Source organism: Ascaphus truei, chromosome 2 (genome assembly GCF_040206685.1).
Source record: "Ascaphus truei isolate aAscTru1 chromosome 2, aAscTru1.hap1, whole genome shotgun sequence".
NCBI lineage: Eukaryota > Metazoa > Chordata > Amphibia > Anura > Ascaphidae > Ascaphus > Ascaphus truei.
This window is the reverse complement of record NC_134484.1, coordinates 491,171,109-491,199,085: the sequence shown is the minus strand read 5'-3', so window position 1 is coordinate 491,199,085 and position 27,977 is coordinate 491,171,109. Positions and strand designations below refer to the sequence as shown.

The 27,977-nt window shown below is 49.2% G+C and overlaps 1 protein-coding gene across 3 annotated transcripts in view; it reads right to left on the bottom strand.

Moving 5' to 3' along the window:
• LOC142488072 (tyrosinase-like) overlaps nt 1–16,139 on the bottom strand; it is a 32,638-nt gene extending 16,499 nt beyond the window's left edge. Inside the window, exons 1-3 of one of the 3 annotated variants that reach the window (XM_075588448.1) lie at nt 12,518–12,696; nt 10,985–11,332; nt 5,788–6,606 (exon numbers count right to left, since the gene is read on the bottom strand). In XM_075588448.1, the coding sequence (XP_075444563.1) occupies nt 5,788–6,582 (795 nt within the window). In that variant the 5' untranslated portion in view covers nt 6,583–6,606; nt 10,985–11,332; nt 12,518–12,696. Of the gene's footprint in view, nt 1–5,787; nt 6,607–10,984; nt 11,333–12,517; nt 12,697–16,015 lie in introns of those variants that run through there. The other 2 variants (XM_075588449.1, XM_075588447.1) reach the window with 2 other exon arrangements.
• Nucleotides 16,140–27,977: the final 11,838 nt, after the last annotated feature.

The following is a 27,977-nucleotide window of genomic DNA, read 5'->3' as shown; positions in this document are numbered from 1 at the left end:
GATCTCCCTGCACAGAGAGAGCCGCATCCCCCTGCACAGCTCTTACAGGCGATCTCCCTGCACAGAGAGAGCTGCATCTCCCTGCACAGATCTCACAGGAGATCTCCCTGCACAGAGAGAGCCGTCTCTCCCCGCACAGCTCTTACAGGCGATCTCCCTGCACAGAAAGAGCCGCCTCTCCCCGCACAGCTCTTACAGGCGATCTCCCTGCACAGAGAGAGCCGCATCCCCCTGCACAGCTCTTACAGGCGATCTCCCTGCACAGAGAGAGCTGCATCTCCCTGCACAGATCTCACAGGAGATCTCCCTGCACAGAGAGAGCCGTCTCTCCCCGCACAGCTCTTACAGGCGATCTCCCTGCACAGAAAGAGCCGCCTCTCCCCGCACAGCTCTTACAGGCGATCTCCCTGCACAGAGAGAGCCGCATCTCCATGCACAGAGAGAGCCGCATCTCCCTGCACAGAGAGAGCCGCATCTCCCTGCACAGAGAGCCGCCACTCCCTGCACAGCTCTTACAGGCGATCTCCCTGCACAGAGAGAGCCGCATCCCCCTGCACAGCTCTTACAGGCGATCTCCCTGCACAGAGAGAGCTGCATCTCCCTGCACAGATCTCACAGGAGTTCTCCCTGCACAGAGAGAGCCGTCTCTCCCCGCACAGCTCTTACAGGCGATCTCCCTGCACAGAAAGAGCCGCCTCTCCCCGCACAGCTCTTACAGGCGATCTCCCTGCACAGAGAGAGCCGCATCTCCATGCACAGAGAGAGCCGCATCTCCCTGCACAGAGAGCCGCCACTCCCTGCACAGCTCTTACAGGCGATCTCCCTGCACAGAGAGAGCTGCCACTCCCTGCACAGCTCTCACAGGCGATCTCTCTGCACAGAGAGAGCCTTCTCTCCCTGCACAGCTCTTACAGGCGATCTCCCTGCACAGAAAGAGCCGCCTCTCCCCGCACAGCTCTTACAGGCGATCTCCCTGCACAGAGAGAGCCGTCTCTCCCCGCACAGCTCTTACAGGCGATCTCCCTGCACAGAGAGAGCCGCCTCTCCCCGCACAGCTCTTACAGGCGATCTCCCTGCACAGAGAAAGCCGCATCCCCCTGCACAGCTCTTACAGGCGATCTCCCTGCACAGAGAGAGCTGCATCTCCCTGCACAGATCTCACAGGAGATCTCCCTGCACAGAGAGAGCCGTCTCTCCCCGCACAGCTCTTACAGGCGATCTCCCTGCACAGAAAGAGCCGCCTCTCCCCGCACAGCTCTTACAGGCGATCTCCCTGCACAGAGAGAGCCGCATCCCCCTGCACAGCTCTTACAGGCGATCTCCCTGCACAGAGAGAGCTGCATCTCCCTGCACAGATCTCACAGGAGATCTCCCTGCACAGAGAGAGCCGTCTCTCCCCGCACAGCTCTTACAGGCGATCTCCCTGCACAGAAAGAGCCGCCTCTCCCCGCACAGCTCTTACAGGCGATCTCCCTGCACAGAGAGAGCCGCATCTCCATGCACAGAGAGAGCCGCATCTCCCTGCACAGAGAGAGCCGCATCTCCCTGCACAGAGAGCCGCCACTCCCTGCACAGCTCTTACAGGCGATCTCCCTGCACAGAGAGAGCTGCCACTCCCTGCACAGCTATCACAGGCGATCTCTCTGCACAGAGAGAGCCGCCTCTCCCTGCACAGATCTCACAGGAGATCTCCCTGCACAGAGAGAGCCGTCTCTCCCCGCACAGATCTCACAGGAGATCTCCCTGCACAGAGAGAGTCGTCTCTCCCCGCACAGCTCTTACAGGCGATCTCCCTGCACAGAAAGAGCCGCCTCTCCCCGCACAGCTCTTACAGGCGATCTCCCTGCACAGAGAGAGCCGCATCTCCCTGCACAGCTCTTACAGGCGATCTCCCTGCACAGAGAGAGCCGCCTCTCCCCGCACAGCTCTTACAGGCGATCTCCCTGCACAGAGAGAGCCGTCTCTCCCCGCACAGCTCTTACAGGCGATCTCCCTGCACAGAGAGAGCCGCATCCCCCTGCACAGCTCTTACAGGCGATCTCCCTGCACAGAGAGAGCTGCATCTCCCTGCACAGATCTCACAGGAGATCTCCCTGCACAGAGAGAGCCGTCTCTCCCCGCACAGCTCTTACAGGCGATCTCCCTGCACAGAAAGAGCCGCCTCTCCCCGCACAGCTCTTACAGGCGATCTCCCTGCACAGAGAGAGCCGCATCCCCCTGCACAGCTCTTACAGGCGATCTCCCTGCACAGAGAGAGCTGCATCTCCCTGCACAGATCTCACAGGAGATCTCCCTGCACAGAGAGAGCCGTCTCTCCCCGCACAGCTCTTACAGGCGATCTCCCTGCACAGAAAGAGCCACCTCTCCCCGCACAGCTCTTACAGGCGATCTCCCTGCACAGAGAGAGCCGCATCCCCCTGCACAGCTCTTACAGGCGATCTCCCTGCACAGAGAGAGCTGCATCTCCCTGCACAGATCTCACAGGAGATCTCCCTGCACAGAGAGAGCCGTCTCTCCCCGCACAGCTCTTACAGGCGATCTCCCTGCACAGAAAGAGCCGCCTCTCCCCGCACAGCTCTTACAGGCGATCTCCCTGCACAAAGAGAGCCGCATCTCCATGCACAGAGAGAGCCGCATCTCCCTGCACAGAGAGAGCCGCATCTTCCTGCACAGAGAGCCGCCACTCCCTGCACAGCTCTTACAGGCGATCTCCCTGCACAGAGAGAGCTGCCACTCCCTGCACAGCTCTGCACAGAGAGAGCCGCCTCTCCCTGCACAGCTCTCACAGGCGATCTACCTGCACAGAGAGAGCTGCATCTCCCTGCACAGCTCTTACAGGCGATCTCCCTGCACAGAGAGAGCCGCCTCTCCCTGCACAGCTCTTACAGGCGATCTCCCTGCACAGACAGAGTTGCATCTCCCTGCACAGAGAGAACCGCATCTCCCTGCATAGAGAGAGCTGCCTCTCCCTGCACAGAGAGAGCCGCATCTCCCTGCTCAGAGAGAGTTGCATCTCCCTGCACAGAGAGAACCGCATCTCCCTGCATAGAGAGAGCCGCCTCTCCCTGCACAGAGAGATCCACATCTCTCTGTACTGCTCTTACAGGCGATCTCCCTGCACAGACAGAGATGCATCTCCCTGCACAGAGAGAGCCGCATTTCCCTGCACAGAGAGAGATGCATCTCCCTGCACAGCTCTCACAGGCGATCTCCCTGCACAGAGAGAGCTGCATCTCCCTGCACAGCTCTTACAGGCGATCTCCCTGCACAGAGAGAGCTGCATCTCCCTGCACAGCTCTTACAGGCGATCTCCCTGCACAGAGAGAGCCGCATCTCCCTGCACAGCTCTTAGAGGCGATCTCCCTGCACAGAGAGAGCCGCATCTCCCTGCACAGCTCTCACAGGCGATCTCCCTGCACAGAGAGAGCCGCCTCTCCCTGCACAGCTCTCACAGGCGATCTCCCTGCACAGAGAGAGCTGCATCTCCCTGCACAGCTCTTACAGGCGATCTCCCTGCACAGAGAGAGCTCAATCTCCCTGCACAGCTCTTACAGGCGATCTCCCTGCACAGAGAGATCCGCTTCTCCCCGCACAGCTCTTACAGGCGATCTCCCTGCACAGCTCTTACAGGCGATCTCCCTGCACAGAGAGAGCCGCATCTCCCTGCATGGAGAGAGCCGTATCTCCCTGCTCAGCTCTTACAGGAGATCTCCCTGCACAGAGAGAAGCCGCCTCTACCTGCACAGAGAGAGCCGCCTCTCCCTGCACAGATCTCACAGGCGATCTCCCTGCACAGAGAGAGAGCTGCCTCTCCCTGCACAGCTCTCACAGGCGATCTCCCTGCACAGAGAAAGCCGCCACTCCCTTCACAGCTCTCACAGGCGATCTCCCTGCACAGAGAGAGCTGCCTCTCCCTGCACAGAGAGAGCCGCATCTCCCTGCACAGAGAGAGCCGCCTCTCCCTGCACAGCTCTTACAGGCGATCTCCCTGCACAGAGAGAGCCACCTCTCCCAGCACAGATCTCACAGGCGATCTCCCTGCACAGAGAGAGCCGCATCTCCCTGCACAGAGAGAGCCGCCTCTCCCTGCACAGCTCTTACAGGCGATCTCCCTGCACAGAGAAAGCCACCTCTCCCTGCACAGATCTCACAGGCGATCTCCCTGCTCAGAGAGAGTCACATCTCCCTGCACAGCTCTTACAGGTGATCTCCCTGCACAGACAGAGATGCATCTCCCTGCACAGAGAGAGCTGCATCTCCCTGCACAGAGAGAGCTGCATCTCCCTGCACAGAGAGAGCCGCATCTCCCTGCACAGAGAGAGCTGCATCTCCCTGCACAGATAGAGCTGCCTCTCCCTGCACAGCTCTCACAGGCAATCGCGGCATTTTTATTAAAATTGTAATACTAGAGTGCGTGAGCAGGTAGTCTCCAGAGCAGAACTGCATTAATTTCAGGTACGGGGTCCCCCTGCTTCCCAAGATACAAGCCCTGATATGGGGTGTCGGTATCTCCTATGCATTTAAATGACCCGGTCACGTAACGCAGGACATTTAAACATTGCATGGGGATACCAGCACCCCATATTGGGGCCTATATCTCGGGAAGCAGGGGGTCCCTGGACCTGAAATCAATACAGTTCTTCTTCGGAGACCCCCTGCTCACGCACACTAGTATTACAATTTTAGTTAAAACAGCTTCATTACCCTTGCGGCTAGCAGCTAGAGGCTAGCGGCTAGCTAAATGAGAATAGCCTGTTTATTGGGGGTGGATGAATGGGGTAGTTGCCCCATGGTGGGTGGTTAGGCCTGCCGGGAAGGTTGCAGGAGTGGTTAACCCCTTCATTACCATAGCGGTGGGAACCACTATGGTAATGAAGATGTTCACCACTCGCGCTACCCACCCAGTAGGCCTAAACACCCCCTTCACCCAATCCCTCTACCCCCCCAAAAAACATTAATGCAATGACCCTAATACCCACCTACTCTACCCCCAACAGCCCCCCAACACATACAGTGCAGTAATTTGTGAAATAACTATTATCCAGATCTGGATTATAGCTCATTTGCCCAATCAAATTAAAACATTAGTCAGCAGCATAAAGTAAATAAAACTTGCACTTACCCCTCCCAGGATGAAGGCTGTCCTCATCACCCTTCTCCGTGTCCATGTCATCCGTTTGCATGAACACAACAATAAAAAATAAAATCTAATGGCCCCAAACCCCTAAATCACCGTAGTGGTTAATAATCGTTAAAGTAATTAAGGGGTTAACCTACCTCCACTGCTACCCGCCCGGGAGGCCTTACTACCCACCCTGGGGCAAATATCCCTACCCTCTACCCATTGATTTGCACAGAGGTACATCATGCCCATATATTATGGGCATGATGAGCCACTATAGCAGTCAATGGGCAACCTAAAAAAAAAACATCACCAAAAATACACAGCAATAAAAGAAATACCCAAGCACCTAGACACCAGAACAATAAAAGAACTAAAAATCCAAAACACCAGAATACTAAAATTAATCTAACACTAGAATAATGAAAATAATCCAACACTAAAACACGAGAAGAATAAAATTAATCTAACACCAAAATACAAGATGTAGATGATATATGTACTTTACCACATCTAGATTTGCTCTTTAGATATTAGGAGGTTATATTCAAACCTCTAACTGGTTTATTTACCTAGCAGCGGACCACATTTTTAATCTCTTTCTTTATTTCTATTTTTTGCCATTTCTGTTTGAAGTTGGGAATTAGAAATAAAACATCACTCACACCCCAAGAAGCAAAGTAGGAATATGGGTCAACGATCCCCTGCACATCGTTATCTCCCATGAAGTCGTTAGTACAGATTGAGCAGTTCTTCTCTCCTCGCCAATCATAATATGGAAGAGCAAAGTCTTCATCACCGGTCAAAAGCTGGATTTGTCTCTCTAAAAAGAGGAGAACCCGACGATACCAGCCAGGAAAAGCAGGGCCTTGATGGGCATAGTTACGTGAGTCATCAAAGTCGTTGTCCATCATGATTGCCTTCACAGAGTAGTAATGAATCCAGGCAAAGACATTATAGATGGTAGCATCCACAAAGCGATACGTGTCTCGGTGCAGTCTGTCTCCAGTGGTCAGGACAACAAAGTCTTTGCTCTTTGTGGTCTTTGCTAGTGCCAAATAACTAAAGAATCTTTTCCTCTCCAGTAACGACAGCTCCCGGATATCTCTCCGAACCACAGTCTTTTTCCGATCACATTCCTCTCCAATGTAGCCGGATCTGCAGTCACCGCAGTTGAAACCGCTGTAGTTTCCATTGCATTCACATGTTTTGTCATAATAGTGTAGGGGCCAGCCCAGGCGGTCATCTTCAGGCTGGAGGACTTGACCAGCTGCAAATGGGACAAATACCACCCTGTTCCGACATATACCCCTCCCTGAGCGGGAACCACAGGGGCTTCCATCCTCCCAGGCCGGGCAGCAGCTCTTGCTCCTTATAGCTTCATCTGTGGTGCAGGCTCTGGGGAACTGGCTGTGTACTGCGCTGAGGCAGAGGGTGAGGAAGGTACAGAGGAGAAGCATGGCTTCCTACAGCTACCAGCGATCCTATGTGTGGAGAGAGAGAGAGTGTGTGTTATATAGATGCCTCCCTGAGACCTCTGCTTCCCCAGGAGACAGAGGACATGTCTGAAGCCAGTGGCATAATGTTTTTTGGTAGGAGCACTCATGGTGCCATGGTCTATGTGCCTGTGATGGTGAGGGGGTACCCAGGCATAAATAAAGGTATTATGCCTGGTTGGGTGCCCCTGAGCAATATTGGGGAATTGTGAGTGTCAGCTCTTCAACCTAATTGTGGTATATAACTGATTGTATAATAAAGGTGTATGTGCATTTTTACTGTTCCAGGAGTGATAACCAGCGGAGATGTGCAGGGCGTGAGTCTCAGGGGTGCTAACCAGCGGAGATGTGCAGGGTGTGAGTCTCAGGGGTGCTAACCAGCGGAGATTCGCAGGGCGTGAGTCTCAGGGGTGATTTTACGGTAAAATGTTGTCGGGTGTGTTTGGGTAGAAGGGGGCCAGTGTTACGGGTTACCTGAAACATGTACCCAGGAATCCCCCTAGATTCCTGAGGACATGAGTGTCATGGGAGAGGGGGTTTGGCCCGGTATTAAAAGGGTTACATCCCATTTGGCCACCCCCTGCTCTCACTTTGGAAGCAAGGGGTTAACTGGACTGCGGTCCAGTAATGTGTTTTTACCCTGCTTCAGCACCCAAATGTGTATTCCCCTGTAAATGTGTATATTTCCCATTTCAGTGTCTACACCAACACATACACTAGGATCGAGGCAGGAGGGAAAGGGTTAATAGTTAAGGAGTGATTATAGCCATCACTATTCAGGGTAAGGGATGGGAGGAGAGAGAGGGGTGGGGGTGAGAGAGGATGTGGGCGAGAGAGATGGGGGAGGGGTGTAAGAGAGCGGGGAGGGAGAGATAGGGAGAGAGAGGGGTGGGGGTGAGAGGGTATGGGGAGAGAGGGAAGGGGGTGAGGAAGAGGGAGAGATAGAGAGAGAGGAGGGGGATAGGGGAGGGAGAGAGAGGGGTGGGGGATGAGAGAGAGGTTTGGGGTTCAGAGGGAGGGGGTGAGAGGGATGGGGTGGGGTGAGAGGGATGAGGTGGGGTGAGAGGGAGTGGGCGAAAAAGAATGGAGGGGTGAAATGGGGAGGGGGTGAGAGAGAGAAGGGAGTGAGAGAGGAGTGAGAGAGAAGGTTGAGGACAAAATAAAAAAGGTTGGGAGGGAGTGAGAGAGGGGTGAGGTGAGGAGCACGTGGGGAGAGGTTGGTGAGGAGACAGGGCCGGTGCAACCACTAGGCAGTCTAAGGTGGCACATTTGGGGGGGGGGGACAGAGGATGAGGTGAGTAATAGTGGCAGTGTGACTCGCGGGGGCAGAACAGTCGCAGAGAGGAAACGTGCACTGCAGAGGAGGAGGGCAGCGGCGTCTGAGGCAGAGGAAGACTCACCACCACTCCAACCTCGGCGACCTGGAAGAAAGTGAGAACTTCCAGTGCCAGGGAGGGCCTCTTCAGCCAGGTTAGGAATTTTAACTGGGGATTTGGGGGGAGTGAGAGAGGATGAAGGGGTGAGAGAGAATGTAAAGGGGATTAACAGGCATGAGAAGAATGGAAAGCTGGTGAGGGAATGAGAATTGTGTGGGGTGAGAGAGAGGATTGTATCAGGCCAGAGCAAGTCCAGCCAACATAGACATTTTGGGGAAAAGTTTTTTGAGGGGAGAGTGGGGGGAGGGGGGGAGGGGAAGAGGAGCACTCACAGTGCCATGGTATACGTGCCCACGGGTGCATGACCAATGAAATTCAGGAGGATTAGTATCTAGCATGTATCACAAATGTGTAGGCACTCACACACAGGGTCTTGTAACTTATAAAAATATTAATGTTTTACAAAAAAGAATCATCTTTTTGTAATTGATATTTGTATACATTACAATCCACTCTGAGTGGTTACACTTTTATGAATCCAGTGGTACAGAATAGGGCAATCATGAGAGGAAGGTTATTTGATATAGCAATAAATATATAACAGTTATGTTAAATATATATACGCACACACATACACATACACACACAAAGACACCTTTATAAATGAGTTAGTTAGCATTTAGTTTGTGTCTATACTGCGGGAGAATGGAGCAGGGAGAGTGAGGGGGGTGAGGTTGAGTGACAGAGGACAGAGATTAGGAGGAGCTGCAGCACATCTGTGTTCCTGAAGAGATCTGAGCAAGTACGTTTCCCGAGGGGATTTACCAAAGGCGACCGAGCTATAACTCGATCTGTATTCTCCCACAGGAAAGGGTCATATTGAGAAGGGGGGTGTTACTGAAGCAGAAGAATATTTCCTCTTCCTTAATGCCTATATATTGTACAATGAACAGAATACAGAACAAAAGCTTAACATACAGAACCCCTATAAACTCATATTGAACCCCCAAAATAACCACAATATATATATACGCGTATAAGTGTCAAAGAGGAGTGCTACTTAGCATGGCAATATATATTTAAAACCAGAGACAGAACATGAAACACAGACAGAGCCCAGTGCTACCTCCACTGACACAAATACACGGTACAGTGCCCATATATATATATATATATATATATATATATATATATATATATATCTTTTGAATAAAAAGGTCTTATAGTTTAACTCTTTGGCCAAAGTGTCATAAGCCCTTGAGCCCCTCCAATGCAGACCATTTTTTTATTCAAAAGATATCTATCTATCTATCTATCTATCTATATATATATATATATATATCTATATATATATATATATATATATATATATATATATATATATATATATATATATAGATATATATATATATATATATATATATAGATATATATGCCTACAGGCATGGTACCGTGTTATTGGTCTTTCTCCCTCCTAATAGAGGTAAATGAGAATTTTAATCCTAATACAGGTATATTAGTATTTTATCTGGTATACATATGCCACGCTCAATAGCACTCCATTTTGACACTTATATACATATTTTGTGGGGGCTCAGGGGTTCCCAAAAAGATCTTGCTGGGTTTTGTGTTTTGTTAACCCATTCTCAGCTGTTCCAGCTGGTGGAGGTTAGTGGCTCCTCCTTCCCAGGTTTTAAGCCCGCCCCTCCCCACTTCCCAAGTAAGTAGGTATTTTCATTCTGCTGGATATAGATCAAATGTGGTCTTTCTCCCTCCTAATAAAGGTAAATGAGAATTTTAATCCTAATAGAGGTATATTAGAATTTTATCTGGTAGTGTTAGAACTTGCGAACGGGTGTCTGCCTTGTCGTGGCTCGCAAGCTTACAACGCTTTGGCCAAAGGGTTAAACTAAATGACTCTATTTCAAGAGAATATATAAGTATTTTACTGTCTGTTTCTGTCATGTTGGATGTAGCTTTGGGCTTCTCTGTCATTTGTTGTATACATATGTCACGCTCAATAGCACTCCATTTCGACACATATATATATAATATATATATATATATATATATATATATATATATATATATATATATATACATATATATATATATATATACATATATACATATACATATATACATATATATATATATATTTTGTGGGGCTCAGGGGTTCCCAAAAAGAGTTTGCTGTGGTTTTGTGTTTGTTAGCGATAGTGCTAGCAATATGTTCTATTTTTAGATTATCAGCTGTAATCATTTAATTGTGCATATTAAACGTTGATTTGTTATATATAAATTATTATCTACAGTATTATATTTGTTTTATTATTTTATTGTTCAATGTTTACTAGTATTACCATGGTAACACAAGCTGAACGGAATTAATGGAATGCAGTATTAGGTGCACAGGGGAAACAATACCAGACAAACACTAGAACAGTGACCACAAGGCGTCACTGTTGCCCCAAAAATTTCACTCAAAGTTTATGATGGGATATAACATACTGTATGTGCAACACGTTAATAGATCAGAGTGTAAATCCACCTCCATAAAGATTTATAATATATATTCATAGTGAGGTAGTAAGAGAGAGGCTATCCGGAAACATGACATAGGTATTAAAATAAAATAATAAACTTTATTTGTGTATGTAACACTCGACGAAAGGCGTGACAATATATATAGTGGAATTAAAATCCCCAGCGAAGAGACAGAGGCACATGTGGATAAACAGTGAGTAAAATATTCTTCCTGCTAGGGTATAATGCCCTGAGTATAGGGCAAATGTTAAACTCCAGGCAGGGGGTAAATGGTAAGTAGCTAGATAATGGTGTGTAAAGGCGCTGTGTGTATGTAGAGGCGCTGTGTGTATGTAAAGGCGCTGTGTGTATGTAAACAAAAGAAAACAGCGCACAACGCCAAATAGTGAAGCAAATTCAACAATATATTATAGAATTAAAAAGGGGGTAATATATCTGCGTACATGAAAAAAGTTGGTAAAAGGCATGTAGTGTGTATCACACTGTTTACCACTCGGCAGCTGTTAACTGTAGAATCGGGTGCTTGCTTCCCTCTGCTGATGCAGCTCAGTTGATTCTGGGGCAGGACGTCAGTCTTTTCACTCCCAAGGGGATTTCCCTTCATGCAGCCAGGTTCAGCAGCTGGTACTGGGGCTCGGTGAAATCGCTCCTGCTTCCTGGCCGATATGAAGCTGCTCCTGTACCTCGGCAGGTGTATCCTCTGCACAGAGGTTAAAACGCAGCTTGCTGGGGTGCCCTCAGCGTGCCACGATGCCGCTCCGTCGCGGGACGCTGTGTAATGACGTCACTGTCTACACAGCAGTGGTGGATTCAATAGGGAAGTCTGAACAGTCTTACAAAGTCTCTCACAAGTGTCCAAAACAGCACACAGGATGAAATAAAAACAGGACAGGCCAATACATAGACAAAGCCCAATGTAAGCAGATATAAGGCAATAGAATGTTACATCCAACTAGTTTCGTAGAATTAACTACTTCTTCCCTGAAGTGTATGTAGAGGCGCTGTGTATGTAGAGGCGCTGTGTGTATGTAGAGGCGCTGTGTGTATGTAGAGGCGCTGTGTGTATGTAGAGGCGCTGTGTGTATGTAGAGGCGCTCTGTGTATGTAGAGGTGCTGTGTGTATGTAGAGGCGCTGTGTATGTAGAGGCGCTGTGTGTATGTAGAGGCGCTGTGTGTATGTATAGGTGCTGTGTGTATTTAGAAGTGCTGTGTGTATGTAGAGGTGCTGTGTATGTAGAGGCGCTGTGTGTATGTAGAGGTGCAGTGTGTATGTAGAGGTGCTGTGTGTATATATAGGTGCTGTGTATGTAGAGGTGCTGTGTGTGTGTGTAGAGGCGCTGTGTGTATGTAGAGGCGCTGTGTGTATGTAGAGGTGCTGTGTGTATGTAGAGGTGCTGTGTGTATGTAGAGGTGCTGTGTGTAGAGGTGCTGTGTGTGTAGAGGTGCTGTGTGTTTAGAGGTGCTGTGTGTGTAGAGTTGCTGTGTGTGTAGAGGCACTGTGTGTATGTAGAGGCGCTGTGTGTATGTAGAGATGCTGTGTGTATGTAGAGGCGCTGTGTATGTAGAGGCGCTGTGTGTATGTAGAGAGGCACTGTGTGTATGTAGAGTCACCGTGTGTATGTAGAGGCGCTGTGTGTATGTAGTGGCGCTGTGTGTATAGAGCTGCTGTGTATGTTGAGGTGCTGTATGTGTGTACAGGTGCTGTGTATGTAGAAGTGCTGTGTGTGTAGAGATGCTGTATGTGTGTACAGGTGCTGTGTATGTAGAGGTGCTGTATGTGTGTACAGGTGCTGGGTGTGAGTATACGTGCTGTGTGTGTGTGTGTGTAGAGGTGCTGTATGTGTGTACAGGTGCTGGGTGTGTGTATACGTGCTGTGTGTGTGTGTATAGGTGCTGTGTGTGTGTAGAGATGCTCTGTGTATGTAGAGGTGCTGTGTATGTAGAGGCGCTGTGTGTATGTACAGGTGCTATGTTACCTGTGAGTTTCAGGTGCCTGTCTCCTCTCTGACGCTGTCTCAGGACTGCCTGCTCTTGGCACTGTGGTCCTCACATTTATAAACTCTCCGGGGAGCGGTGACAGGCGTGTATCGCCCTCAGGAGGAACACATAGGTCTGGGCACATATAGATAATGGCTGATTCCTCCCAAATAGCCCACACGTTGCTGGAATGATTGATGGCTCTGTATTAAAGGTGTTGCAATTAGCAACAAGACTGTAACTACTTACTGTATTCCAAGATGATGCAATTAAGCTCCCACAGAATTCATTAATATGCAAGACATCAATGTCAATAAAATGCAAATACATCTTCCCTGTGTTACCACACACTGGCCCAGAGGCACAGAAGGTGCTTAGTAAGCATTAGTCCTATTCACAGTGAACGGGAGGAAAGGCGTTCTAAAGCTTAGCACCCTACTGTGGATTTAGGCCTGTAGGGGATGTGCACTGAGGGTAAAACCTTTCTCACTGACTGCCCCGCACCTCTGGAATGACCTTCCCGTCAGTACCAAACTAGAACCCTTTCTATCCACCATTAAGACCCATCTTAAAAAACACCTCCTCAATAAAGCATATGAGTAGTTCTTTGCCTGACACTATACATTTGTATGTATAGAAGCTTTGTATGTAGAGGTGTGCTATGTATGTAGCAATGCTGTGTATGTAGAGGTGCTGTGTGTATGTAGAGGTGCTGTGTATGTAGCAATGCTGTGTATGTAGAGGTGCTGTGTGTATGTAGAGTTGTGCTGTGTATGTAGCAATGCTGTGTATGTAAAGGTGCTGTGTGTATGTAGAGGTGCTGTGTGTATGTAAAGGTGCTGTGTGTATGTAAAGGTGCTGTGTGTATGTAGAGGTGCTGTTTGTATGTAGAGGCGCTGTGTGTATGTAGAGGCGCTGTGTGTATGTAGAGGCGCTGTGTGTATGTAGAGGCGCTGTGTGTATGTAGAGGCGCTGTGTGTATGTAGATACGCACTGTGTATATAGAGGCGCACTGTGTATATAAAGGCGCATCGTGTATGTAGAGGCGCTGTGTGTACAGTATGTAGAGGTGCTGTGTATTTAGAGGCGCTGTGTGTATGTAGAGGTGCTGTGTGTATGTAGTGGTGCTGTGTGTATGTAGAGGTGCTGTGTGTATGTAGAGGCGCTGTGTGTATGTAGAGGTGCTGTGTGTATGTAGTGGTGCTGTGTGTATGTAGAGGTGCTGTGTGTATGTAGAGGCGCTGTGTGTATGTAGAGGTGCTGTGTATGTAGAGGTGTTGTGTATGTAGAGGCGCTGTGTGTATGTAGAGGCGCTGTGTGTATGTAGAGGTGCTGTGTATGTAGAGGTGCTGTGTATGTAGAGGTGCTGTTTGTATGTAGAGGCGCTGTTAGTATGTAGAGGCACGCTGTGTATATGGAGGTGCTGTGTATGTAGAGGTGCTGTGCGTATGTAGAGGTGCTGTGTGTGTATGTAGAGGTGCTGTAAGTATGTAGAAGCTCTGTGTGTATGTAGAGCTGCTGTGTATGTAGAGGCGCTGTGTATGTAGAGGTGCTGTGTGTATGTAGAGGCGCTGTGTGTATGTAGAGGTGCTGTGTATGTAGAGGTGCTGTGTATGTAGAGATGCTGTGTGTATGTAGAGGCGCTGTGTGTGTATGTAGAGGTGCTGTTTATGTAGAGGTGCTGTTTATGTAGAGGTGCTGTGTGTGTAGAGGTGCTGTGTGTATGTAGAGGCGCTGTGTATGTAGAGGTGCTGTGTATGTAGAGGTGCTGTGTGTGTGTAGAGGTGCTGTGTGTATGTAGAGGTGCTGTGTATGTAGAGGTGCTGTGTGTATGTAGAGGTGCTGTGTGTATGTAGAGGTGCTGTGTGTATGTAGAGGTGCTGTGTGTATGTAGAGGCGCTGTGTGTATGTAGAGGTGCTGTGTGTATGTAGAGGCGCTGTGTGTATGTAGAGGTGCTGTGTGTATGTAGAGGCGCTGTGTGTATGTAGAGGTGCTGTGTGTACACTGGCGACACACTTTATTCGAGCTCGGCTAGTCCCACGAATTCGGGTATACCCGGGTGTATTGAGGTTTGTGACTGTTTTCTGCCCGAGTGCATTGAGTTATTTTCCAGCAGGGATTGAAGCATTATATTCCTGCTGGCTGCAATACTGCACAGTACATATATATATACTGCATTACAATTCATGAATTTATGCCATCTGGTAGACACGCGAAGCATTGCAGCCTATTAAATCCTAATCATTATCATTTAACAGATCAGCCGCCCATCAGCCAGGCATGAACCCAGGCTGGGAAGGCAAATGCAACGGGGCTTGTCAGAGGTGAGGAGCGGCGCATTCCAGGTATCTGCCAGGTACATACCGGGTATTTGCTCGAATAAAGTGTGTCGGTGCAGTATGTAGATGTGCTGTGTATGTAGAGGTGCAGTGTGTGTGTAGAGGTGCTGTTTATGTAGATGTGCTGTGTATGTAGAGGTGCTGTGTGTATGTAGAGGTGCTGTGTGTATGTAGAGGTGCTGTGTGTATGTAGAGGCGCTGTTTATGTAGATGTGCTGTGTATGTAGAGGCGCTGTGTGTATGTAGAGGCGCTGTGTGTATGTAGAGGTGCTGTGTGTATGTAGAGGCGCTGTTTATGTTCATGTGCTGTGTATGTAGAGGTACAGTGTGTATGTAGAGGTGCTGTGTGTATGTACAGGTGCTGTGTATGTAGAGGTGCTGTGTGTATGTAGAGGTGCTGTGTGTATGTAGAGGTGCTGTGTGTATGTAGAGGTGCTGTGTGTGTAGAGGTGCTGTGTGTGTAGAGGTGCTGTGTGTGAGTAGAGGTGCTGTGTGTGTGTAGAGGTGCTGTGTGTGTAGAGGTGCTGTGTGTGTAGAGGTGCTGTGTGTGTAGAGGTGCTGTGTGTATGTAGAGGTGCTGTGTGTGTAGAGGTGCTGTGTGTGTAGAGGTGCTGTGTGTGTAGAGGTGCTGTGTGTGTAGAGGTGCTGTGTGTGTAGAGGTGCTGTGTGTGTAGAGGTGCTGTGTGTGTAGAGGTGCTGTGTGTGTAGAGGTGCTGTGTGTGTAGAGGTGCTGTGTGTGTAGAGGTGCTGTGTGTGAGTAGAGGTGCTGTGTGTGTGTAGAGGTGCTGTGTGTGTAGAGGTGCTGTGTGTGTAGAGGTGCTGTGTGTGTAGAGGTGCTGTGTGTATGTAGAGGTGCTGTGTGTGTAGAGGTGCTGTGTGTGTAGAGGTGCTGTGTGTGTAGAGGTGCTGTGTGTATGTAGAGGTGCTGTGTGTGTAGAGGTGCTGTGTGTGTAGAGGTGCTGTGTGTGTAGAGGTGCTGTGTGTATGTAGAGGTGCTGTGTGTGTAGAGGTGCTGTGTGTGTAGAGGTGCTGTGTGTGTAGAGGTGCTGTGTGTGTAGAGGTGCTGTGTGTGTAGAGGTGCTGTGTGTGTAGAGGTGCTGTGTGTGTAGAGGTGCTGTGTGTGTAGAGGTGCTGTGTGTGTAGAGGTGCACTGTTACCTGTGAGTTTCAGGTGCCTGTCTCCTCTCTGCTGCTGTCTCAGGACTGGCTGCTCTTTGCACTGTGCACCTCACTCTTTATAAACTCTCCGGGGAGCGGTGACAGGCGTGTATCGCCCTCAGGAGGAACACATAGGTCTGGGCACATTTAGAGGCTGATTCCTCCCAAATAACTCACAGGTTGCTGGAATGATTGATGGCTCTGTATTAAAGGTGTTGCAAATAGCGACAGGACTGTAACTACTTACTGTTGTACAAGATGAAGCAATTAAGCTCCCACAGAATTAATTAATATGCAAGAAATCAATGTAAATAAAATACAAATACATCTTCCCTGTGTTACCACACACTGACCCAGAGCCACAGAAGGTGCTAAGCTTTAGTCCTATTCACAGTGAACGGGAGGAAAGGCGTTCTAAAGCTTAGCACCCTATTTGTGGAGTTAGGCCTTTAGGAGATGTGCACTGAGGGTAAAACACCGGAGACGTTTTTCGGAGAAATAAGATTAGGCTTTATTAGCCATCAGTTTTAAACAGTAAACAGGATTCATATCAGCAACCAGGCCTAACCCCATGTAGGGGACTGACTAACATTCAGCAGTCCCTATCTGAGGGCTGGAAGCTAGGCCTCTAACCAATCTTTAACACAAGTCATACAAACGGGTGAATCATCTGATTAACCCTCCAGGCGCTCAGAATATAGCATAGTCCTGCTGGTGAAAGATAAAGTAAGTCTTCTAGACCCAGGCGATACACAACCTTAGTGTAATATGAAGAAACATATAATCATTCCCCCCAACCGGCTCACCGCGAGCACTATGAGGTTTGAATATGGGACACTCACGTGTAAGTCCTTGTAGTGGTTAGTAAAGCCTCTGCGGGTCTGCCACATTATGATGAGATAAAGTTATAAATAATATGTGCAAAATGTTTTAAATGTTCGAATTATCCTGTCAGAGTCTTTTGATTTTCCTATCCCATTCATCTGGGTCTGTGATAATATACAAGTGAATGATTTTTGCTTTAATAAGCTCAAGGAGTATAGATTTCATGTGTCAGTGACCTGTCATTAATATACCAACAAGAAACAATTTGATATATGTTTATGTTTTTGGTCACAATGACTGGTCATTTTTTATGTATTTTTGTATTTTAAATTTTTCATCTGACATCTATGTTGACTATGCGGACTAAATGGATATACACTCTAAAGACACTCAGCCCCATGGGGTTAAATGAAGGATTTATATATTCCCCATTTATTTAACAACAGCGTCTTGACAGTGTACATCTAGTTAGTTTAAATATACTAAATGGATAGACAGTCCATATTGACCTTAAGGGCTGTCTACCCAGTGAGTTGTCACTCCTACACCCTAACATAGACCAATACAGATGAGTGTCTGTAAATGATTCCATTCTGCTGGTGCTTTTTATAATCATAATGTTTTAGTCACATAATTGTAGTAAATCATAATAGATTCCATCGATAATAACCGGGGATTAAATACCAATATTTTGATATCTGCATTCTGATATGGTTATGGGCATACACTATTCATTATAAGTAACCAACGTTAGCTACTTATTAAACGCTATTACAAGTGTCTGATATCCAGACTGCGGGAGCTAAACCAATAAGGGACACTTAGAAGCGCGTCCACGCCCCCTATCCTGCCCCCAGGAGGGTATAAAAACCTTACATCCTAGGCGTGAAGGTACGCTCCTCCCCCCTTGAAGAAGCACCAAGAGGCGCGAAACGATCGTCGGGTGTCAGGCGACGCACAGACTGATGACGTCAGCCGGTTTCTTTTTTGGAGTTTGAGACGGAGTATGAGGCAACAACGGATACACTGTAGTTGAACGGTTGTATGAACGATGTGGGCAACCCTGACAATATATGCGTACTGAGCGCAATGCAAACTAATTAAACAGGTTACCTAACCCAATTTTGGGTAGTACAAATGACGCAGTAGATATATCTGCATAGCTTGTGGCGATACATTTGGGAACTGTCGGGTATATGAATGGCCTCTGACTATTGACAACTATACCAAAGTCTATACACCTGGCTACATATAGACATACAGCTGGCATATTTGTACCTATGAGGCCATAATGACGTACTGAGTTTATGTATGTCTATAGATTATATGCACACGTCTGAATACAGTGATAAGCATATAATATAATTACATACTCCAGCGCTATTTCTTTTAGATGATTTTATGTATATACAAGAAAATGTTATAAACTATATTGTGGTTTATAATTAGAAGAGTTAGGTAAAATAAGAAATAATTTTTTGTTTTGTGTTTTTAAACCTCCTGGTTTCCCATATGGCTTGGTATTCTGTTTCCTTATAAAGATGTTATAATTGAGCTGTGTGCAAACTAATGGGAACTCCTTTGATGGCCATTCTGGATCATTTTCTGAACCCTATAAACCTGCCCGCCAAGCTATCCCCAGTGTGATTCATGACGTAACCAAACTTTGCACAAGATTCTGTTCGAGTACAGCGGTAGCGGTTCCAGGACGCAGGGGGTTAATAACATCGCAACCAAGGATTCACCCAAAACTCTGGAATTCCTTAGCCCTGGTGACTCCCGAATTAAGTCTTATGAACTATTACGCACTTTCCTCATTTGGCGGAGATATTAGATCGGCAACTTGCGATCTAGCCAAACGGACTTTAAATCAGAGACTGCATTTCTTGCGCTTTCTTGCAAAGGACATTTTATTTAGTTTCCCTATCCCAGTAAGTGTTGTGTTAAGTGTATTCTGAGGCTGTCGTGTGTTTGTCTATCAAGGAAATAAATGACAATTTATTTTGCCTCCTTTTCGTGTTCAATCGAGAATCCCAAAAATATAAAAAGTGTTGATAAGTTCTGGTCCACCATGACAGGCTTATTTTAACTGGTGGCAGCGTGTGTGATACTGATTGAACCTATACTATAGTCTCCTGCGGGATTCTGTAGTATAGTGGGGGACCTCATGGCTTGCAAGCTCCCCAGACAAGTGACAACTTACACACGCTTCTAAAGAGCACGAGATACTTCACTGTGCCTTTACCCATACCTCGATAGCATCATGAGCAACTGCTCAGGAAGGTTCTGATCCTGGGACCGAGAGAAGATCGTGGAGAGATGTGCGGGATATGGCTTACCGACAGATGGGCGGTCAAAGCCACAGCTGGAGGAGGATTTGGAGCATCATGAGGACCGAATGGTCCCACCAGATGGGCTTCTAACCGTATCTGCTGTGACAGCGGACACTTTTCAACCCGAAGTGCAGGAGGTCCCTCCAGCTCCGGGGTTGCAAGGAAATGAGGAGAATGCTGGTGACCCCCTGGATGTGGGTGGCTTGGCGCCAGGGAATGTGGACGAGGTAGCAGTGGCGGATGCCAAACGGGCCGTCCCTGGGCTCACTGCACTTCTTGCTTTATGGGGAGCGGGGGTTAGCACTGCGGAGCGAGTACAGCTCCTGACAGCAGCGCTCGGAAGAGTCCACCACTCTCACCTTGTAAACGGGGAGCAGGAGCTTCCCCAGGTGGACCACCATAGCTTCAGCAAGTTCGTGGATGGCACAGATGCCCTCGAAGCTTTTCTTAATGACTTAAAGAAGCAGTGTTCCCGGTTCCGAATTCCAAGGAGGGACTGGGTGGTCAGACTGCGACCACTGTTATCTGGCAAAGCCAAGAGGACTGTGCAGGGTATTCCATGTGTGGATGCCAATGACTACGGTCATATGAAAAGTAAACTGCTGACCCTGTACGCCCTGACCCCAAAAGCATACAGGGGCAAGTTCCGGATGGGGGGAGTACTCCCCGGGGAGTCATTCAGTGACTATGCCAGCCGTATGGCCTTACACGGGACTCAATGGGTGGAGGGAAATGAGGTTACAAAATTCCATACCCTACTGGACTTGTTCTTTCAAGAGCAGCTACTGCAGCAGCTCCCATCGGATGTGAGGGCATGGGTCTTTGACCACAAACCTCAGACCTATGAGAAGGCTGCGAAGATGGCAGATGAATATGTGGCCAGCAGGGCTGCAATGGATGAAGCGGCAGCTCCCAAAGGAACGGCCCACGTGGCCAAGGGAGCTAAAATGACCCCTCAATGGACATACAAACCTGCAGCAGCAGTCAACGCAACGCACCCAACGCTGCAGAGTTCAAACATGAGAGGCAGTGTTTTACCTGCAATAAGGTCGGTCATCTCAGGCCAGACTGTCTGGACCGGGACCGGTTCAAGGGGCCCCCTCAGGGGCAACGATCACCAGCTGTGTGGCCGGTCGCACGTATGCAACTGGCACACACAGAGGAGCCAAGTACAGCCGTGGAACCAGCCCACAGAGGGATGTCCAGTGGAGAATCTGCACTTGCCACCTCAGGACCAGCAGTGGAGATCGGGAGACATCAGGTTGCTCCAGTTGGGATTCAGCCCAACGATGTCCGGCAGAAGCATCTGCGGAGGGTGACCATCAGAGACCGGCAGGCAGATGGCTTGCTAGACTCCGGTGCCACCGTGACTCTGGTTCGCCCTGATATTGTGCAGCCAGAGGACTTGATCCAGGGCACTGGGATGCAATTCACAATGCCAGACGGAGGACCACGGTCACTCCAAGTTGCCCGGGTGTTTTTGGACTGGGGTGCCGGACGTGGCATGAGGGAGGTGGGGTTTTTGCCTGGGTTGGATGCCGAGATCTTACTTGGTAACAACCTGGGGCATGTTACCTGTGTTTTTACAACTGAGCTGGCCCCTGTTGCAGCGATCACCAGGAGCCAGTCATCAAGGATGGCAGCAGAACCAGCCCCTGTCCCCCTGCATTTGGGACCTACGGTTCCAGCAGTCTCTGCGGGGACCAGACAGGTAAGCCAGACGAAGTCGCATTCTGACACTGACTTACTGTTCCCTGTCCCTCTTCCCTGTCCCCCTGACTTAGGTATGAACGGAGGGTGGTCAGAATTAGATACCCAGTTTAGGGATGTGGTGCGATCAGACCCCAGCTTAGAGGGCATGAAACTTCGGGTTTCCGAGTCTAAGTCAAGTGACGGGTCTGATTACTTCTTGTGGCACCGCGGGCTCCTGAATAGAGAGCAAGGACAATAGGGTTAGATGAGGTATGGACAGGGAAGAAACAGCTAGTGGTACCCCGGGAGTATAGGAAACAGTTGTTGTAGGTAGCCCACTCCATTCCACTAGCGGGGCATCTGGGGGTCGCTCAGACTCGAGCCCGGCTGTTGTTGCGTTACTACTGGCCAGGGGCAAAAAGTGCAGTGGCAGAATTCTGCCGGTCCTGTGATGCCTGCCAGCGAGTAGGTAAGACGAGTGACCGCGTGAAGGCACCCCTGAACCAGTTACTGGTAATAGGGGAACCATTTCAGCGGGTAACCATGGACCTCGTGGGACCCCTCATGGTTCCCAGCTGGTCAGGGAAGCGCTACATCCTCACGGTGGTGGACTTTGCCACCCGGTACCCTGAGGCAGTAGCGCTTGCCACCATTGATGCTAGGGCAGTAGCTAAAGCCTTGCTAACAATTTTTTCTAGGATAGGTTTCCCTAGTGAGATCCTAACCGATCAGGGGTCGCAATTTATGAGTGAATTGCTTCAGTGTTTCTGGGATGCTTGCGGGGTGAAGCACCAGCGCACGACCCCTTACCACCCCCAGACCAACGGACTATGGGCTCTATGCAGTAAGCACCGAAAATACTTTTATCGCCATTTTCTCGCCAAAAATAGCTTCCCGATTCAGTAAGCGCCGAAAGTCGTCAAAATCTGCAATTTTTGTTCTTGATAAAAACTTATCGGCATGCGGGTGCCGATAAGCCAGTTTTCGGCACTTTTTGACATCGGCTGTATTCTAGTAGCCCCGATCAGCTTTTCGCTGCTGATCGGCACTCTAGAATTGAGACTTGAATTCCAATCAAGCCCGCCAACTAAAGTTGGCGGGCTGGTGGTGTACTGTATAAGCATCGGAAAGGTTGACACTTAGAAAAAATCAGGCCTTTTTCCTGTCTGTGATTGTCTGTCTGGAGCTGATACCCGCACCGGAGCCCCCTGGCATGCATCCGAGGCAGGAAAAATGCATTTAAAGGCCACTTCATTACCTTAGCGGCTAACCGCTAATGAAGGGGTTAACCAGCCGTGCCAGGTTTATTGTGGGTAGCGGGGGTGGGTGAAGGTGGTATTTGGCCCTTGTTGCTTGTTTAGGGCTCGCGGGGGGGGTTTGCGGTTGCACTTAACCCCTTCATGACTGTAGCGGTTAATACCGCTACGGTCATGAAGGGTTTAAGCCCTCCCACTACCACCCCGCAAGCCCTAAACAAACCACCGTTGGGGCCAAATACCTCCTTCACCCACCCCCGCTACCCACAATAAAAAAAATTACACACACAACAGCCCCACACTAAATAATTAGTTATTAACCGCTACAGTCATTTTTTTTTACATACAGGGTTGGTTCCTTTTGTTCTGCGAGAGACCTCTGGAGACCACCTGCGGTATCCTCGGACTTCTCACGGGTATCAGGCTGGTGGGTCCACGGGGGACACCTGCGGGGAAGAACCGGTGGCCCCACATCTGCGGGGGCACCGCGGACAGGCAGGGACCACCCGTGGGTCCCCAGACCCCCGTGGGAACCACCCAAGGCCCCTCAGACACCTGTGGGTGTGACTCGGGGTCCCCTGACATCCGTGGGCCTACCGTGGGGACCAAATTGTGGCCCACGGTGACCTGCGGAGACCACCTGGTGGGCCATGGCGCCTGGTGGGACCCACCAACAGGCCTCCAGACCCTGTGTGAAACATGATGCTGGTAACCTCTAGGTCTGTGAGGTGACCCGTCAGGCCCACCAGGGACTCACGTGGGGCTGGGGTATGAACCCTGTATGTAAAAGAATAAGCATGTATTTATGGGGGGGCACAGGGAGTGGGTTATGTATTTAATAAATAGAATGATGTTTATTGTGGGGCAGTGTATTGTTTTTATTGTGGGTACTGTGGGTGGGGGGAGGGGGTATTGGCCCCAAGGGTATGTGGGTAGGCCTCTCTTGTGGGTAGTGGGTGAGGGTGGTTAGGCCTCACGGGGTGGGGGGTTACTGTGGGAGGGTATGTAGGCATCCCGAGTGGTGGGTGAGGGTGGGTTAAGCCCTTAATGACTGTAGCGGTTAATAACCGCTATGGTAATTAAGGGGTTAGGGGACATTACATTGGCTGTTTTTATTCTTGCTTATGTTTTGCAGCAGCGTAGGGGGGCATGGATGGTGATGAAGATGAGGATGGCCTTCATCGTGGCAGCCGGACAAGGGTGAGTGCAATATGTTTTTAATGTATTTATTGTTCTTTATGTATTTTAAATGGATAATAGTAATTTTGCCCATTACTGTATTGTATGTTTTAGGGGGGGTGTATTTATTGTTAAGTATTTGTGTTGTTGGATTTTTTTGGGGGGGCACAGAATTGGTACTGCAGGCCTGCAGGGAACACCCGAGGGTCACCGCCGGCCTATTGTATCATTGCTGTGCATCCCAAAAATTTGATATATGTAATGGGGGTATAGGGGTTTTGGGGGGCATAGGGAGTGTATGTTGTTTATTGCAATGTTTATTGCGGGCAATTTTCCCCAATAAACATGCTATTATGCATTAACCCCTTCATTGCCTTAGCGGCTATCTGCTATGGTAATGAAGCAGCATTTCTGTATTTTAATAATATTGTGTGGGAGCAGGGGGTCTCCTGAGCTGAACCGCATTGATTTGTGCCTCAGAGACCCCCTGCTTCCCGAGTTACAGGCCCTGGTATGGGGCATCGGGTGACAGTGTCGCCGCCATCTTTATAGCGTCCAAGACGCGGCGTGGGCTCTATAAAGATGGCGGCGACACTGGCACCCGATGCTCCATACCGGGGCCTGTAACTCAGGAAGCAGGGGGTCCATGAGCCACAAATCAATGCGGTTCAGCTCAGGGGACCCCCTGCTCCCGCACAATATTATTAAAAATACATTGAGGCTGCTTAATTACCATAGCGGATAGCCGCTAAGGTAAGGAATGATTGTTTATTGATATGTAAGTTTTACTCATAGTGTAGATGTGCAGAGGGTCTCCGGAGCTGAACCGCTTTGGTTTTAGGTCTGGGGACCCCCTGCTTTCCGAGATACAGGCCCCTTTATGGGGTACCGGTATCCCTCTGCTTTGTTTACATTTCGCGGTCATGTGAACGGGACATTTAAATGAAGAGGGATACCGATACCTCATAAAGGGGCCTGTATCTCTGGAAGCAGGGGGTCCCCGGACCTGAAATCAATGCTGTTCTACTCCGGAGACCCCCTTCACATGTACACTATGAGTAAAAGTTGTTTAGAAAGATTTTTATTTTGCCGATGTTTGCTCAGAGAGAGTGGCAGGTCGCTCTCTGCTGCAAACACATATCGGCAGAAATGGCCTATCGCCAGGTTATCGGGAGACATTCTGTTTCGCCACCGGCTCATCGCCGTTTTGTTTTCGCAGTGATTCGCCAGAGATTCGGCCCTTATTGAATACTGCGAAGGCAAATCGCCAAAATCATGCCGATAGTGAACACTTGCCGAGAGCACTTTTTCGGCGCTTACTGCATGATGCCCTATGTGAGAGGTTCAACGGGACCTGAAGCAGATGCTTAAGACTTTTATACAGGCAGAGGGAAAAGACTGGATGATTCATCTGCAGCACTTTCTGTTTGCATACCGAGAGGTACCGGAAGAATCCACAGGCTTTTCTCCCTTTGAGCTGCTATATGGTCGCAGGGTACGGGGACCTCTGGACCTATTCCGGGAGGGATGGGAAGAGGAGAGTACTGATGCTTCTGTACTTCAGTATGTGATAGATCTCAGAGAACGGCTAGAGATGCTCATGGGGTTGGCACAGGACAACCTTAGGTCTGCTAAGACCAAGCAGAAGACTTGGTATGATCAGAATGCCCGTAGCAGAGAATTCATCCCAGGACAGCAGGTACTTGTTCTCAAGGCCACTTGGGAGAACAAATTGATGGCTGCCTGGTCGGGACCATATTCTGTACTCCGAAAGATGAATGAGGGCAACTACATTGTACAAGTAGACGCTGAGGCAGGAAGGAATAAGACTTATCATATAAACATGCTCAAGGAGTACATAGCACCGAGTGTGGCATCGGTGCTAGCCATTTGTAACCCACCAATGGGGGTCCGGTGAGCAATGCTCTGCCAGATCTCTTGGGGGAGGCTAGGCAGGGATGTACAGTAGAAGAGGTTGAGATAGGGTCTCAGCTGAGTGTCAGGCAGAGAGCAGAGGCCAGGGCTATGCTAGAGAAGTATAGGGCTCTGTTCTCAGATAAGCCAGGCAAGACACACATTACTGATCACCCAGTGCTTACAGGGGGCCTAAGACCTCTGCATAAGCACGCTTACAATGTGTCAGCAGTGTGTCACATTCTCCATACTCTTGATATTCGGAATAAAGCTCTATCCTGGATCTCCTCTTACCTCTCCCATCGTACTTTCAGTGTCTCTTTGGCTAACACCTCCTCCTACTCTATTGTTCTCTCTGTGGGGGTACCCCAGGGCTCTGTCCTGGGACCCTTTCTCTTTTCTCTTTACACACTCTATCTAGGTGACCTAATCACATCTTTTGGGTTTAAATATCACCTCTATGCTGACGACACACACAATTACCTTTCAACCCCTGACCTTACACCTGCTATACAGACCAAAGTTTCTGAATGCCTCTCTGGAATATCATCCTGGATGGCCATCCGCCGACTGAAATTTAACATGACACACCAGGGTACTCAGTGGGTGGAGGGTTGTGGTGCTAAAACATACCACACACTGCTGGACTTAATGTTTCAGGAGCAGCTACTGCAGCAGTGCCCCTCGGACGTGAGGGCATGGGTCTTTGACAAAATAACAAAGACTCATGAAGATGCTGCCAGGATGGCTGATGCGTATTTATGCAGTCGTGCCCTGATAGAGGAGAAAGGTGCTCCCAGACGACCAGCTGTGCCAGCCAGGGGAGCCTAGAAGACTCCTAAGGGGGAACACAAACCTGCAGCAGCAGGGCATAGCTGTTCTAAGCCTGCATAATTCAGGCAGGAGAAAAGATGTTACCTGTGCAACAAGGTTGGTCATATTAGACCTGACTGTCTGGACCGTGCCAAGTCCGCTGAGCCCCATATGGGGCAACGCTTCCAAGCTGCGAGGCCAGTCGCCCGTGTGTCACTGGCACACACAGAGGAACCAAGACTAACTGAGGAATCAACCACGGAGGGACGTCCACGGAGAGATCTGACCTTGCTTCCCCGGGACCAGCAGCAGAGACTGAGGGATATCAGGTTGCACCAGTCGGGTTCCAATCTAATGATGTTCAGCAGAAGCATCTGCGGTGGGCGACAACCAGAGATTGGCAAGCGGACGGCTTTCTGTATTCTGGTACCACCGTTACTCTGGTCCGGCCTGATATGGTCCGACCAGAGGATTTGCTCCCGGGCACCGGGATGCGAGTGCGGGATGCGATTGACTATGCCAGACGGAGGACCGTGGTCACTCCAGTTTTCCCGGGTCTTTTTGGATTGGGGTGTCGGTCGTGGCAGGAGGGATGTGGGGGTGCTGCCTGGGTTGGATGCGGAGGTTTTGCTCGGCAATGACCGGTGGCATGTGATGTGCATGTTCACTGCAGAGCTGGCCCCTGTTGCAGCGATTACGAGGAGCCAGGCATCAAGGATGACAGTGTCACGGTAACTTGTGACAGGGTATAATATACACCAAATATCTGGGTTGAATTGAACACGACTTAGATATAATAAATATAGTTTATTCCTTAAGAAGGAGAACACACAAGATGGTACAAATAACAGACAAGGTATAGACACTTACTTAGGGGTTGGACAATGAAGCAATCAGGTACAGGATTGGCAATTCATTCAGCAATACAGGTTCAAATGAAGACATCACGAAAGACACGAAAGACACTGAGTATAGGGCTGACACTGGTTTATACGTGATTTCAATCCTATACCCTGGCATTGAGTGCAAGTCATTGGAGGACAATTATCTGCACCCAATCCCTCCTTGCCACCTCACTTGAGAGGCAAAAGAATACCTGCCCACTGGGTGAACATTATTCTAATCAGGGGCTTATTTCCCTAGCCCCCCTCCCACAAGACTGGCGTCGCCCAGTCTGCTTGGGATAGGAAACCCTTTGTTCCAAGGTGAAACAGAAAACTTATCCCAAGTACCCACGTCCTGCTCTGCTTTGTTGTAGCATACACAAGCAGGGTGGGGGAGCCTTCGATCAGGGGGTTTATTGTAGACCACTTGTCTCCCCCCTGAGCATTAACATACCATATGGGCTCTAGCCTTCCCGGGCTTTTACCCTGGACCCAAAATACTGTACATTCTTTAATATCTACACATATTAAAATAATCCGTTCTGTGGGTCTGAGCGGGCTGAAATTTGCCAGGTCCTCATGCCTTGCCATAGTGGCCAAATATCAGACTTCCAGGACCCCCAGAACCGGAGATACAAAAAACACAGTTTAAAAGCACATTACAAAAGTGGCTTTTTTCTGCCATGCAAGTCAATGGCAGAAACCTAAACTTTACCATTACCCTGACTCCGTTCTGTGGCCCCGAGAGGGTCGCTATTTGCCATGCAATCATGCCGGAACTAGGACTACCTGGTGACCGAATCTCAGCCCTCTAGGTTGAACAGAACCGGAGTAATGGGTTCCAGGTTTCTGTCATTCTGACTTAGCCGTTTTTTCACGTGGCTTCCCTCCATTAAAATCAATAGGGCCGGCGCCTCCATAGGAAATGCATGGGCCGGCGCCGCCATAGGATTCAATGGTAGGACCCTCCTGGCCGGCGCGACCCTTTCTTGTCGCCATTAATTGTCGGACCTTATTGGGGTCAAGTGAGGCGGTTCCTAACATTTAGGTGCAAAAGGAATTTTAT